This window comes from Neomonachus schauinslandi, chromosome 10 (genome assembly GCF_002201575.2).
Source record: "Neomonachus schauinslandi chromosome 10, ASM220157v2, whole genome shotgun sequence".
Lineage (NCBI taxonomy): Eukaryota > Metazoa > Chordata > Mammalia > Carnivora > Phocidae > Neomonachus > Neomonachus schauinslandi.
The window spans coordinates 43,275,102-43,287,737 of record NC_058412.1 but is presented as its reverse complement, the minus strand read 5'-3'; the positions used below and the strand labels follow the sequence as shown (position 1 = coordinate 43,287,737).

At 39.7% G+C, this 12,636-nt stretch overlaps 1 protein-coding gene across 4 annotated transcripts in view; it reads left to right on the top strand.

The window, feature by feature from the left end:
- CTNNA2 (catenin alpha 2) overlaps window positions 1-12,636 on the top strand; it is a 949,691-nt gene that overhangs the window by 835,517 nt on the left and 101,538 nt on the right. For all 4 annotated transcript variants that reach the window (XM_044919117.1, XM_044919118.1, XM_044919116.1 and 1 more), the window contains one exon: window positions 6,970-7,170. In XM_044919117.1, coding sequence (XP_044775052.1) covers window positions 6,970-7,170 — 201 coding nt within the window. The remainder of the gene's footprint in view (window positions 1-6,969; window positions 7,171-12,636) is intronic.

The window sequence follows — 12,636 nt, the reverse complement described above, 5'->3', positions numbered from 1 at the left end:
AGGAGAAGAACAGGATTAGGAGCATCTTGCAAGGGTCATGGGTGTCTGTTTCAAGTGTTGTTCTTGGCCCTTTAAGCTTTCACTCATCTCAGCAAATGTGATTGGAACACCCTTTTTGGAAATTCTTTTGTGTGCACATTATTTCAAAACACTGAGCCAAAGCACTTGAGAGGAAAACACAAAATTTCTGATAAAGAGATCAGCAACCTGAAAAGATTCTTTAAGGAGACATGGGTTCTATTTTAGTTCCTAGAGTTTTTAAAGCAGGTTGGCCTTGCATACCTCTGAATTACCCATCTTAAAAAAGAATATGGTATGTGAGATTGGTTAATCCTCATGGTTTATATTTAAAAATCAAAAAAGCAATCAGCTAGCCCAATTTGGCCGTGTTTAAGGGGGTAATTTTTTCCCAATAAATGAAGTTACCCAGGTTTGCATTAAGGCAGGTAGAAATACTAGTCACCGAATGTACCCATTAGGAGATACTTGGGAGCCATGGAGGTTTTGAATACTTATCTATGAGGATGTGTAAGGAAGTTAGAGAAAACAAGTAGAACCAGTCATCACTTGAAATTGTAACTTTTTTCTTTGTAGAGGAAGCCAGACTGAAGGATGTTAGTATATTTGAATAACCATGTAGTCCCATTTGACCTTAATGGTACTCATCAATGCTGTTTCAAAATTGGGCTACCAGCCAGCAAATGGGCCTTTTTCCAAATACCTTTGTCCAAACACATTTGGCACATTTCACTTAGAAGAGTCTCTGTGGGAGGAATGTGAGAGGAGGTTGCTGGAAACATCAGCCTCCTTTGTGAGGCATTAAAATAATCAAGTGATCCTTGAAAATTCAGATTGACCAGATGTTGACTCTACCCACAGGTAGACCTAGCCTTGACCAGGGCCTGCCTGTCCTTGGCCACCTGAGGCCTGAGATGGAAGGGGTTGCAGCTGGTGGGATCCAGGCAGAAGGAGCTTCTGACTGCAATAATTTAGAAGGAATTTCTTGGGGGAGGTGCTCGGAGATTTTGTCTAGGTGCAGTCTTTGCTTTCCTGGAAGAAACAGACAATGGGTTCCTACTGGGGGCTTCTGCTTGAAGCTTGTCTGAGAGCAGCAGAGTCAAATCTGTAGGTCTGATGGATAACTGAAAACCCAACTTTGAAACCCTGGAAAGCAAGAGAAGGCAGATGGGAAGAACGAGTAAACAAACACAAGTTCAGTGTCTCTAATTTACCTGACTCTCTGCTGTTTGCTTTAATTCTTACCAAAAGTCTGTAAGATAGGTATTAGTATTCCACGTCTTCCTTAGAGTAGACTAAGTCACTGAGGGGGTAGGTAACTGGGCAGAGGTGGTATGAAAATCCAGGTAATCCTCTTTTTCAGAAGCTATGTAGTTCTCAGTAAGTCAAGATAGCAGGAAATTTCCTGTGGCACAGAACCAGCTTACACTGGTTCTCTTCTCCCCACCTCTGGTATCCTCATTCCACTCTCTCATTCCTTTCAGAAACGTTTCTTGTTTTTCATTCCTAAGGTGCTATGTTTTGGTGACTTTTCAAAGCAGCTATTCATTTAAATACACCCGAATTTGAGAGCTAGCTGATAAAGAACTCAATACGTTGCCCTTTCTGGGATTGGCTTTGGCGATGGCCAAGTCCCAACCATGTAAAAGGTATCTGAAAAATGCATCTCTCGTGCAGTGCTTAGAAATTGTTGAGATAGGCATGTTGGGGAGATTTGGGTGGTGTGGAATAAATGAGTGGCCACCCCTTGTATCTAGTCAGTCTCTGCCAGGAGACTCTAGTGGCCCCCTGACAGGGCAGGGGCTCTCCCTCACCAGCCTCAGATCTCACAGCAATCCTCATAGCCCCTGGAAATTTGCTTCTGCATCCCCTTTTGCCTGCGAATGAGTAGAAAATATGCCTGGACTGCCTTTTTCAAAGACGAATCATTTCAGGCGCCTGGGTGGCTCAGTCGTTAAGCGTCTGCCTTTGGCTCAGGTCATGATCCTAGGGTCCTGGGATCGAGCCCCACATCGGGCTCCCTGCTCCGCGGGAAGCCTGCTTCTCCCTCTCCCACTCTCCCTGCTTGTGTTCCTGCTCTCGCTGTGTCTCTCTCTGTCAAATAAATAAATAAATAAATCTTTAAAAAAAAAAAAAAGACGAATCATTTCAGAACTTAAAAACTTCCCAACTTCTCCTTTTCTTTAAATACATGTACAAAATTTTCTGAAGGTAGGGAAAAGCAAGGTGAGGAGGTCTTATCTTAGACTGTTTCAATTCTGCAAAGCTTTTTCTTAATTTTCTTCCCCCAGCCCTGCCTCTTCGCCCCCTTTCTCCCTGCCATTCCTTTGTGCATCTCATTATTACCAGCAACAAGGAAAGGCTTTGGCTTCCACTGATAACACTGTGCAGTCCAACCCCAGTGGTACAAATACCGTGGCATGCCATGACAGGAAAATGAACAGGCGTTCTCCGGGAGCCGGCCTTGGCAGGGCCTGCTGGAGCATGCCTTTGGGGTTGACAGTTGGAGGTGGCTGGTACCTTTCCACAGCCGGGCTTGACAAATAATGACACAGTCTACTCTGTCCTGCTGGTAGGCTATGGATATGGCCCAATTGTTGGGGAAACTACTTCTCCTCTCCTCTCCCGAGCTGAAGCCAAAACATTTGCATGAGCAAATTGCAAGTTTGGCCCAGGAGATCTTTTGGAATGGCATTAATGACATTTTATGTATCAGTTTCTTCTTAAGGGAATATCTGTCCTGGCAGGAAACTCTATTTAAAAAAAAAAACAAAAAAACAAAAAGCAAGCAAAGATCTTTGTTTTTAAAAGACTACAGTTTTGTTTTGTTCATGCTACCTGAATCTGTGTACCTGAGAGCTTAATTTGTCCATAAGAAATGCAACAAGTTTGAGGAGCAATGATGCTAGCTATTAACATTACAGGAGCAAAACCAATTTTTCAGAAGTGGCCTGGGCTTGTAAAAAAGTGAAATGGCTGTGTTAGAACACTTACGTTTTTCCCACTGGGTAAAAACTACAATTTTTAATAGTGGTTTAAAATGAGTGTCTTGGCATTAACCATGTGACAGTTTAATTCTTGGGTTTGGCTCACATAATAGCAGGCATCTAAGATCTGAAGAAGAGATTAACTCCATCCCATAATGTCCAAGCGTTTTGTTGTTTGCCTGTTCTTATTTTTCTTTTGGCTCCAGGGTCTTGAGTTTGTGTGAATTTTTAAAAGGAAACAGTGAACTTTGGCTTTGGATTTAGAATCTGTACCTTTGAGGTTTATAATAAGTACTTTGGTCATCAGTGATTTTTTTATAACAAAATTACATCTTTTCTGAAATAGTAAGGCTGCAAAAATTCAAGCAAGTTTATTGCAAAATATATTGCAGTCAAGTATTTTATGATATATTTAAAAACCATGCTTCCTATCCAAGTGTAATGTCCAAAGAACCTGAGCAGTTTTTCCCCGCCATGGAGCCCTCTCTGGAATACCTATGCTTTTTATTATTACTTTTTCTACTGTATTCTTTTCTAGTTGGGAGAGCATTCCTGTTTTGACTTCTTGAGTTCTTTCTCTTGAAAATACCTTAGGATAAAAATACATAATGGTTTCCTTTCAATAGACATGTTTAGTCAGTGCTTTTTCTTTGATTACCTGCTGTGTATAAGGCACTGTCAGGAATGCAAATATGAATGAAGGACGGAGTCCGCCTTCAAATAATTCACTGTATCTCTTGATAGATCCTAGACTGGTGTGCTTCCAGACTTGTGGGCCCTACACCTGAGGGTGGAGATAGAAGGAGAGGAGGGGAGAAGTTATTACAAGGGGTCGGGACTCCATATATACACTGTGTAGGATCTTTTGATCAATTAACATGCCTATATGAACAGGTCCTATTCTTTCTTATATACATTGTCCATACTGAGCTTAAGAAAATGCAAATCTGGGGCGCCTGGGTGGCTCAGTCAGTTAAGCGTCTGCCTTCAGCTCAGGTCGTGATCCCCGGGTCCTGGGATCGAGCCCTGTGTCGGGCTCCCTGCTCAGCGGGAAGCCTGCTTCTCCCTCTCCCACTCCCTCTGCTTGTGTTCCCTCTCTCGCTGTGTCTCTCTCTGTCAAATAAATAAATAAAATCTTTAAAAAAAATGCAAATCTGTTTTGAAACATTCCAAATCCTAGGTTTTACATATACCATCCGCCGATATAACTACTATCAGGAGGGAATTGTGATTCATTTTCCCATAAAAGGGGTACCCCTAAATGGAAAATGCTGGGAAATGCTGAGTAAACTATCTTAACATTTCAAAAAAAAAAAAAGCTGATTAAGAAAAATTAGTCAATAAATTGTAAAATTTACACTTTATTCACACAGCATGATTAAATTAACCACTGAACAAATTAGTTGATGATTTGACTAATTAAAAGCAATGCTTTTGATATCCTGGATTTCCAGTTTCTGCTAGCCTCCTTCAAATACGTATCATTTAGATCTATTAAAGCATATTTTTTTCTGGTGTCCTAATTAAATTAATTGCACATTTCTAGTTTGGGAAATAGGTTTTAAAGAAAAAAATTATCATTTCATTTTAAGATATTAGGTTATGAGTGGGCTTCTTAGAATTAGTTTTTTTTAAATCAACTCCAGAGAGATTTTTAGGATCTAATATAATTAACACATTCCATCTCCGTCCTGCTTTCAGAATAGAGATGGAATCTAAAATTCAATCTATAAACTATGCGTGGAAAAGCAGTAGTGTTGCTGTTCTTCTATTGTTTTAGTCAAAGAAAATAGAAGATGGATGCAGGGTTTTGACATGCAGCCCCTCCCAGTTGGTTACTTCTGGGGACAAGGGCACATTTGAATAGTCTGGCGAGATCCAGCAGGGTGGTAAGCTGGGCAGTAAGAGAGGCCTTTCAAAATCAAACTTTTGTATTTGAAACCCTGTACCAAGTTTGAGTAAACCTTTTTCTCAGCTGTCCTTTTAAGTGAGTTTGCATAACACAAACCAGGATCTCAGAAAGAGGTGGTTTTCAGAAGTTTCTTAACCAAACTGAAAACTTCTTTTTTTTTTTTTTTTTTTTAAGATTTTATTTATTTGACAGAGAGAGACACAGTGAGAGAGGGAACACAAGCAGGGGGAGCGGGAGAGGGAGAAGCAGGCTTCCCACGGAGCAGGGAGCCCGATGCGGGGCTCAATCCCAGGACCCTGGGATCATGACCTGAGCCGAAGGCAGACGCTTAACTGACTGAGCCACCCAGGCGCCCCCAAACTGAAAACTTCTTAAAGTCTGTATTTTCACATTTGTTTCTGTTTTACTCAGGAAAATGTCAGCATTCAGGAAGTACTTTTTGTGAGTTTAAATCTGAATATTAAAATTAAAATGCCTTTTTTTCTATTTTAATTTTGATTTGAAATTAAAGAACTAGAGAACGTAGAAATCAGAAATTCATAATGGTTTGAATGAGGAAATTCTATTGTATGAGGTCAAAACAGAGGTTCCATTATGAAAAGTAAGTTATACTTTGCAAGTTTCTGCCAAGGGGCCTGAAAGAACAGATATTCGTTCTGAGTGACTGGCTTAATGAAAGCAGGAGAGATCTGTGGTGGAGACTGGTGGTGGCTCAGTACCTTTCCCTCTTTCCCTATTTAGGAATTTTTAATTCAGAGCTAGCCCGAGAAAATTCTCAAGGAGGTAATAATTTATTTTAATCCTTTATTAACTATTTATTGAATTTGGCAGTTATAATTTTTTAAAAGTTACCAGATTATTTAAGATTATTTCTCACTTGTTCTCTTTATTTATAGTGTGTGTGTGTATTTTCAGCTTAAGTTCTTTTCTTTCCACAGAGCACTAAACTTTTTCAACATTCCTTAAAATTCTGTTTCTAAAGAGTGTTCAAGGGACATAATTACAGATCTCACTTTGGGCATAAGAAATACAAAATTGCATATATGCAAAACCATAAGGGACCAAATTGCATGTATTCACTCTGCCACTAGAGAGTGAAACTCGCAGCCTGCCTGCCTGGATTCTACTTTGGGCAATGAGGGAGAGTGATCACTGACCTTGACTCTAATCTGAAGGAGCCAGCCACAAGACTGGATTATATTTTAACTGTGGAAAACACTGTCATCCCCTTCATCTGGTCTGTTTTCCTGTTGTATGTACCTTGTGCATGACATGACATTAAAAAAATGATTAGGTGGTATTGGTCATTTTAGAGTTTCCCTTAAATGTCTCCTTAATAAAAACATGATCAAACGAGCATGCACCCCGAGCTTGATTCTGGTCATGTTTGGAAATGTTTCTGCCTGATCAGGTTGGCTTCATGTTCACTGCCACAACCACTTTTTATTTTTTTAAGATTGATTTAGTTATTTAAGAGAGAAAGAATGAGAGTGTGGTTGTGCGTGTGTGGGGGGAGGGTAGGAGCCGAGGGAGAGGGACAAGCAGACTCCCTGCTGAGCAGGGAGCCTGAAGCAGGGCTGGATCCCAGAACGATCATGACCTGAGCTGAAACCAAGAGTCAGATGCTTAACTGACTGAGCCACGCAGACACTCCTGCCACATCCACTCTTAAAATGCAATAAATCTCAAATATTAAAGGGATGCTCAAAGTATGGTGTTGAAAGTATGGTCCCCAAACCCATGGCATTAACATCACCTGGGAACCAGGTAGAAATGTAATTTCTTGGGCCCACCCCAGACCTACTGAGTCAGAAACTCTAGTAGGAGTGATACCTTGGCATTCTGTATGATGCTGTGAGCCCTCTGGCTGGTGCTCAAGTTTGAGAACTGCTACTATAATTATAAAATACATTCTTTAAATGTTATTTCAGTGTTGTATGTATTGAGATGTGCAAGGTGATGGCTCATGAAGTTGATGAATCTCTCTTAGGTTGCTTATTAAGTGTGTGAGTGGTATAAAATCATATAAATATGTATGTGTTTCCTCTGCAGAGAATCACATCTTGGAGGATGTGAACAAGTGTGTGATAGCCCTCCAAGAAGGGGACGTGGACACCCTGGACCGGACCGCAGGGGCCATCAGGGGCCGGGCAGCTCGAGTGATACACATCATTAATGCTGAGATGGAGAATTATGAAGCTGGTGTTTATACTGAGAAGGTTCTGGAAGCTACAAAATTGCTCTCTGAGACAGGTAAACATGGATATTAGATTCAACCAAAATGTCAATGCCATGATTAATTTCCATATTTGAATTAATCTTTTTCATTGTCTTTTATAGGCCTCTGTGCTTCTAAATTACACCTGATCATAACAGAGATACTCTTGATTTCTTGAGTTTGAATTTGAATAACTTTAGCAGAATAACAACTTTATTGCTTTGCATGTACATATTACTTTATAGTTTTCCCCTATAATCTCCCTTGATTCTCACAAGGGCCTTATGAAGTAGGCAGATTTTTATTATCTGCAACTATGCATGTGAAAGTGGAGGTTTAAATGACTCAAGAGACTGGAAAAAGGTCACAAGTCTAGAAAACAGTGGAGATGTGATGGGGACTTGGAATCTTGAACTTGAAACCATTTCTCCATCTATTTCTTGAGAAGATAGGACCTTGAGGAAGGAGAAAGCATAAAGGCTGTAGGTAGTATCTGGATATGAAATGCTCACAGAAAGGGGGTGGTAGCTGCCAACAAAGGGTCAGAGTTTGAATATGTGCCTTGCTCCTCTAGGAAAGCCTTCCATGCCCTCTTCCAGAGCATGTGCTGTCCACTAGGGGATCACTGCTGTGCTAAGACTGTGTTACACATCGGAGCCTGTCATAGCTCTCTGGTGCATTGGCGTGGAGAAAAAAAGGCTTACTTTCACTGAGTTAGCAGAACAGCCCATCCCTTTGAAAAGTTGTGTCGAAGACTGACCTGTTTTTAGTAGTTTTTACTCTTGACTAGTATCACTGGGCTTCAGACCCTTTCTCAGGTCCCTAATACTCTGTGTGTGTGTGTGTGTGTGTGTGTAACAGTGGTGGGAAACAGTGGTTAGAAAGTTCAGGGAAGGAAAGAACACAAAGGGATAGAAAAAGAGAATTTAAGTTTACTTTGGATGGGGTTGTGAATAGGAAATGAACTGAGTCCTATGTAGGCACACAAGGACCTCTCAAACTTCAATGTGGGCCTTTCCTGGTCTGTAGATGGACTGTGGAACCTATTAGGATTTAAAAAAACAAATGTGTTTCTGAAAGGTCACATAAAGCAGTGTTCCAAGTTCTACATGAAACAACATGTTAGTTGAAATAGGTTTCCTTCTACAGGGAAAAGGTTATTTACAAAGATTTCTGTAGATGTTTGTTAGTCTGAAATAGCAAGGAAAAACAGCAATAAACATGGACCTTGGTTGTTCTCTTTGAAATATAAGCAGAAAGGGAATAGGGTAACATCACATCATAAAGAGCACATCTAAGGATTGTTGCTCTTGAGAATCATCACAGACTTAGAATTAGAAATAATACCAGTAATGATAATAAGATATATCTACATTTTAATTAGTTGAAATTTAGCACTCTTTTCTTTCAAATAGGCTTGTCCTTTGCATTCAATAAAGCAGCACAAAGCCAAGTGCTACAGTTTCTTCCCTCACTTGGAAGAATTAGAAACAGGCATTTTTCTCTCCAGTATAAGGACTTTTTTTTTTTTCTTAGAGGACCTCCTCACATTTCTGTGGCTCTCAGTTTCTGGCCCTTTAGCTGTAATCTGTTACAAAGTCTCAGCTTTACATGGGCCACATAGCAGCACTCCCTTGGGTCTGACACTGGGGAAAGAGTAGCAGAGAAGGGTGGAAGGCATGAAGACAGGACTTTCAACGCATGCCTGCTCATGACTGGGTGGAATGCTCATTGTAATAGTTGAAAGACACAGAGCATGTTGCCAATTTACATGTGACTTTGTGCACACCAAGAACCCAGGCATTGTTTAAGAGACATTCTGGAGTTGTTTTCTCATTGTATTTTGGGCTGCTTTAATGAACAGAAGGTACAGTGCCCATTAGGTCAAAATCTGCTTAAAGGCAAGGGCAACGTGCTTAATTGGTTGAACTATTTTTACCTAATTTCACTCAAACTCTTGAAATGTAAATAATTTTCTGGTTGCTTTTCTTTCTTTCTTTCTTTCTTAAACAACAAAATCAATGAAATATGAAACAGAGCAATCCATCCAGGATTGTTGTTGCTCATCAAGATTTTTCTCTTAGTTGTTCACTGTCAGAGCTTTTAAAACTCTCATTTCAACCCTTCCTTGCAGTGATTGAATACTCTGGGGACTTAACTAAAGATACCTTTGAGATTCTGATGTTCACATACAGTTCTTAATTGAACAGGGAAGATGGACAAGGCTCTTTAAATTTTTCAAGAACTATTGATGATAACTAGGAAAATAATCAGGTAGAAGAGATTGAAATAGTTTCTACACAACTGTAATTGAACATACAGGAATATGTGTCAAGGAAAAGTAGATGTTGTTGGGCTCAGAACTAGAATATACAATGGATATACATTCTTTTGCTTCTTTCTTCAGTTTTCTCTCTCCTAAACAGAAACAATACTGCTTCTTAGGAGTAACTAGAGAGGTTGTCAAAGAAATGAAAGCAAAAGCTTGAGCTGTTAACTCACCCATGCTAATGAGAATTGTTAGGACTGTACTAGACACTTGGAGTTGGAGGGAGCAGTTCTGCGATTGTGGTTGTGCAGTTTTTGTTCAGTTAGTCTTTTTGTCACTGTCTGGCCGTGCTCTGGAGACCTATGTCCTCAATATAAAAACTGCTATGCATATCATTAATACCCAGATTTCTACCTTTGGGCTAATGCTTTGTTTGATTTTTTTTTTTTAATGAGAGCCACATTGTTCACTTTTTTTTATATGAGCTTATTAAACTTTGTCCTGAGAGTACATTTTATTTTGGGGATAGAACACAGGGGTAGTGGGCAAGGGGGGGAGAAGGTACCAAAAGGAAGGATGAAGAAAAAGAAGAGGAGTCCAGAATACGGAAGACAAAATATCATGTTTTCTTCTGCCTGCCACTACCTACCAGATTCTACCCAGTTTTATGTCTGAATTGTTATATCCCAGACCTTAAGGCAGAAGTTCTCAATCTCTGCACCACTGACTTTTTAGTTGAGGTAATTATTTCTTGAGGGAGGGGAGCTGTCCTGTGCATTATAGGATACCTAGCACTGCTGGCCTCTACCCACTAGATGCTTAGAGGACCTCTTTTCTTCCCCGTTCCAAGTTGTGACCATAAAAGTCATAAAAGACCATAAAAGTATCTTTAGATATTGACAGATATCCTTGAAGGGTGGGCAAAATAACCTCCATTCAGAATAGCTGCTCTAAGGGGAAGAAATATCCCCAAATAGCGACAAGTTTAAACAAGGCAAAATGGATCTTATGTACCATGGCCATAAGATAAAAGAAGTGAAGGGGGTGGGGTAAGAGAAGAATTACATATATATTACAGAGAAGAATCTAAAAAAGGGCTGAACATTCCAAGTCTTGACTAGACCAGACTTTGCTGCTGAAGGGGTTTGCAAACATAGGCCAGCCCCCATTTAGACATGGAAATGTTGCCAGGGACAGCCTCTGCAGAAGGACTCCCATTTTACCACCTGGCTGCCTTCTCTGAGTGGCTAGAAATTGAAAGGGATCCAAAGAGTGACATAACAGTCTGTAGTTGATTCTCCATGAATTACTTTCTCAGTAAAGATAGTGTTTTGTTGAAGAGTGCTTTTTGTGTTTTTATGAATGCTGAATTAAATTTGTGAAAATAATTTTGTGGATTATTAGTATGCTAAAATCCTAGGGCAACATTATATAAAAATTTACCTCTTTTTTTTTTTTTTTATCAAACTATCTAGGGTGATGAAAACACAAACCTGATCTACATCAGACCCATTAAATACTTACATAGTATATTTGATGGGCTTTTCAGTAAAACCTGAATTATAACAAATTGCCAACAGCATGCACAGTTGACTAGACCCATCTTCAGAGATCTCATTTACAAAGTTAGATTGCTCCAGGAGATTGAGGGAGGTGGAAGTACATTCAGTCATAGCATATTTAGATGTATAAAGAGTAGCTCATCTTCACCAAATGGATGATATTGAAATGTCATTTTTATAAATTTGATATCTGATACAAGTTTGTGGCAATGTGAATGTGGTTGGGTTGAGAGATCTTTGAGATTCTGCTGGCAGTTCCCTCTTCAGAGGGCACAGATAAAAAGAGGTGACAAAAAGGAAATAGGAAAAAAAAAAAGTATTTTAAATGAGAACTCCATGTTAGTGGGCACTCCATATGTGGAGATTAAAATTCCAGTATTTTGGAGAACATGTCCAAACAGATGGTATAGTTTTTCTTTCTTGCTTGCTTGCTTTCTTTCTCTCTCTCTTTTTTTTTTTTTATTAAGACTATTTTTTAGAGCAGTTTAATGTTCATAGGAAAACTGAGGGCAAAGTACAGAGATTTCCCATGTACCCCTTGACCCCACACATGCATAGGCTCCCCTGTGATCAAAATGCCCTATCAGAGTAGTACATTTGTTACAATTAAAGAGGCTGCACTGACCCATCATAATGGCCCAACGTCCATAGCTTACAGTAATGTTCACTCATGTTATACTTTTTGTGGGTTTAGACTAATGTATAATGACCTGTATCCATCATTACGGTATCATACAGCATATTTTCACTGCCCTAAAAGTTACCTGTACTTCACCTATTTATCCCTCCCCCCCACCCCTCACCCCTGGTTCCACTGATCTTTTTACTGCTTCCACAGTATTGTCATTTCCAGAATGTCATGTAGTTGGAATCATATAGTATATTGCCTTCTTAGATTACTTCCTTCACTAAGTAGAGATGGTATAATTTTTACTTCTATGCTTTTGTAAAGTTTTCATAAGAACAAAGGGCAACTTTTTATACCATTTCTATATATTTTGCCTAGAAAATGTAAGAGGACCAGCAAACAGAAAGTATCAAAATTGGAAATAGTAATAAGCGGTAAAGCTGTGTCAGTACAATGTAGTTGAACAAATCCAGATTAGGAATCAGAAGAACTTCATTCTTGGACTTCTGGCAACTAACTATAACTTTAAACTAGTCAATGCCTCTGGGCCACAGCTTCTCCTATGTGGTCTGATGTTTTGTTGTCTGAGGTTGGTCAATATCATTGATTTTGGAATAAATGTATCACTGTTTCCTGGCTTTCTGGTGACTGCACCTAACATGGACAGTTGTTGCCCATGAATCCTCTGTTTGAACCCTCTGCTTTATCCAGACAGGCGTGGTTATTATTTTCCAGGCAAAACACATCCATGCTGCCTCCACTGTCCTTCCTGTGTCCTTCCTGTCCCATTTCTTTTTTTTTTTTTAATTAACATATAATGTATTATTTGTTTCAGGGGTATAGGTCTGCAATTCATCAGTCTTATACAATACTCACCACAACAGATACCATCCCCAGTGTCCATCACCCAGCCACCCCATGCCCCCACCCCCTCCCCTCTAACAACCCTCAGTTTATTTCCTAAGATTAAGAGTCTTATGGTTTGTCTCCCTCTCTGGTTTCATCTTGTTTCATTTTTTCCTCTCTTCCCCTATGATCCTCT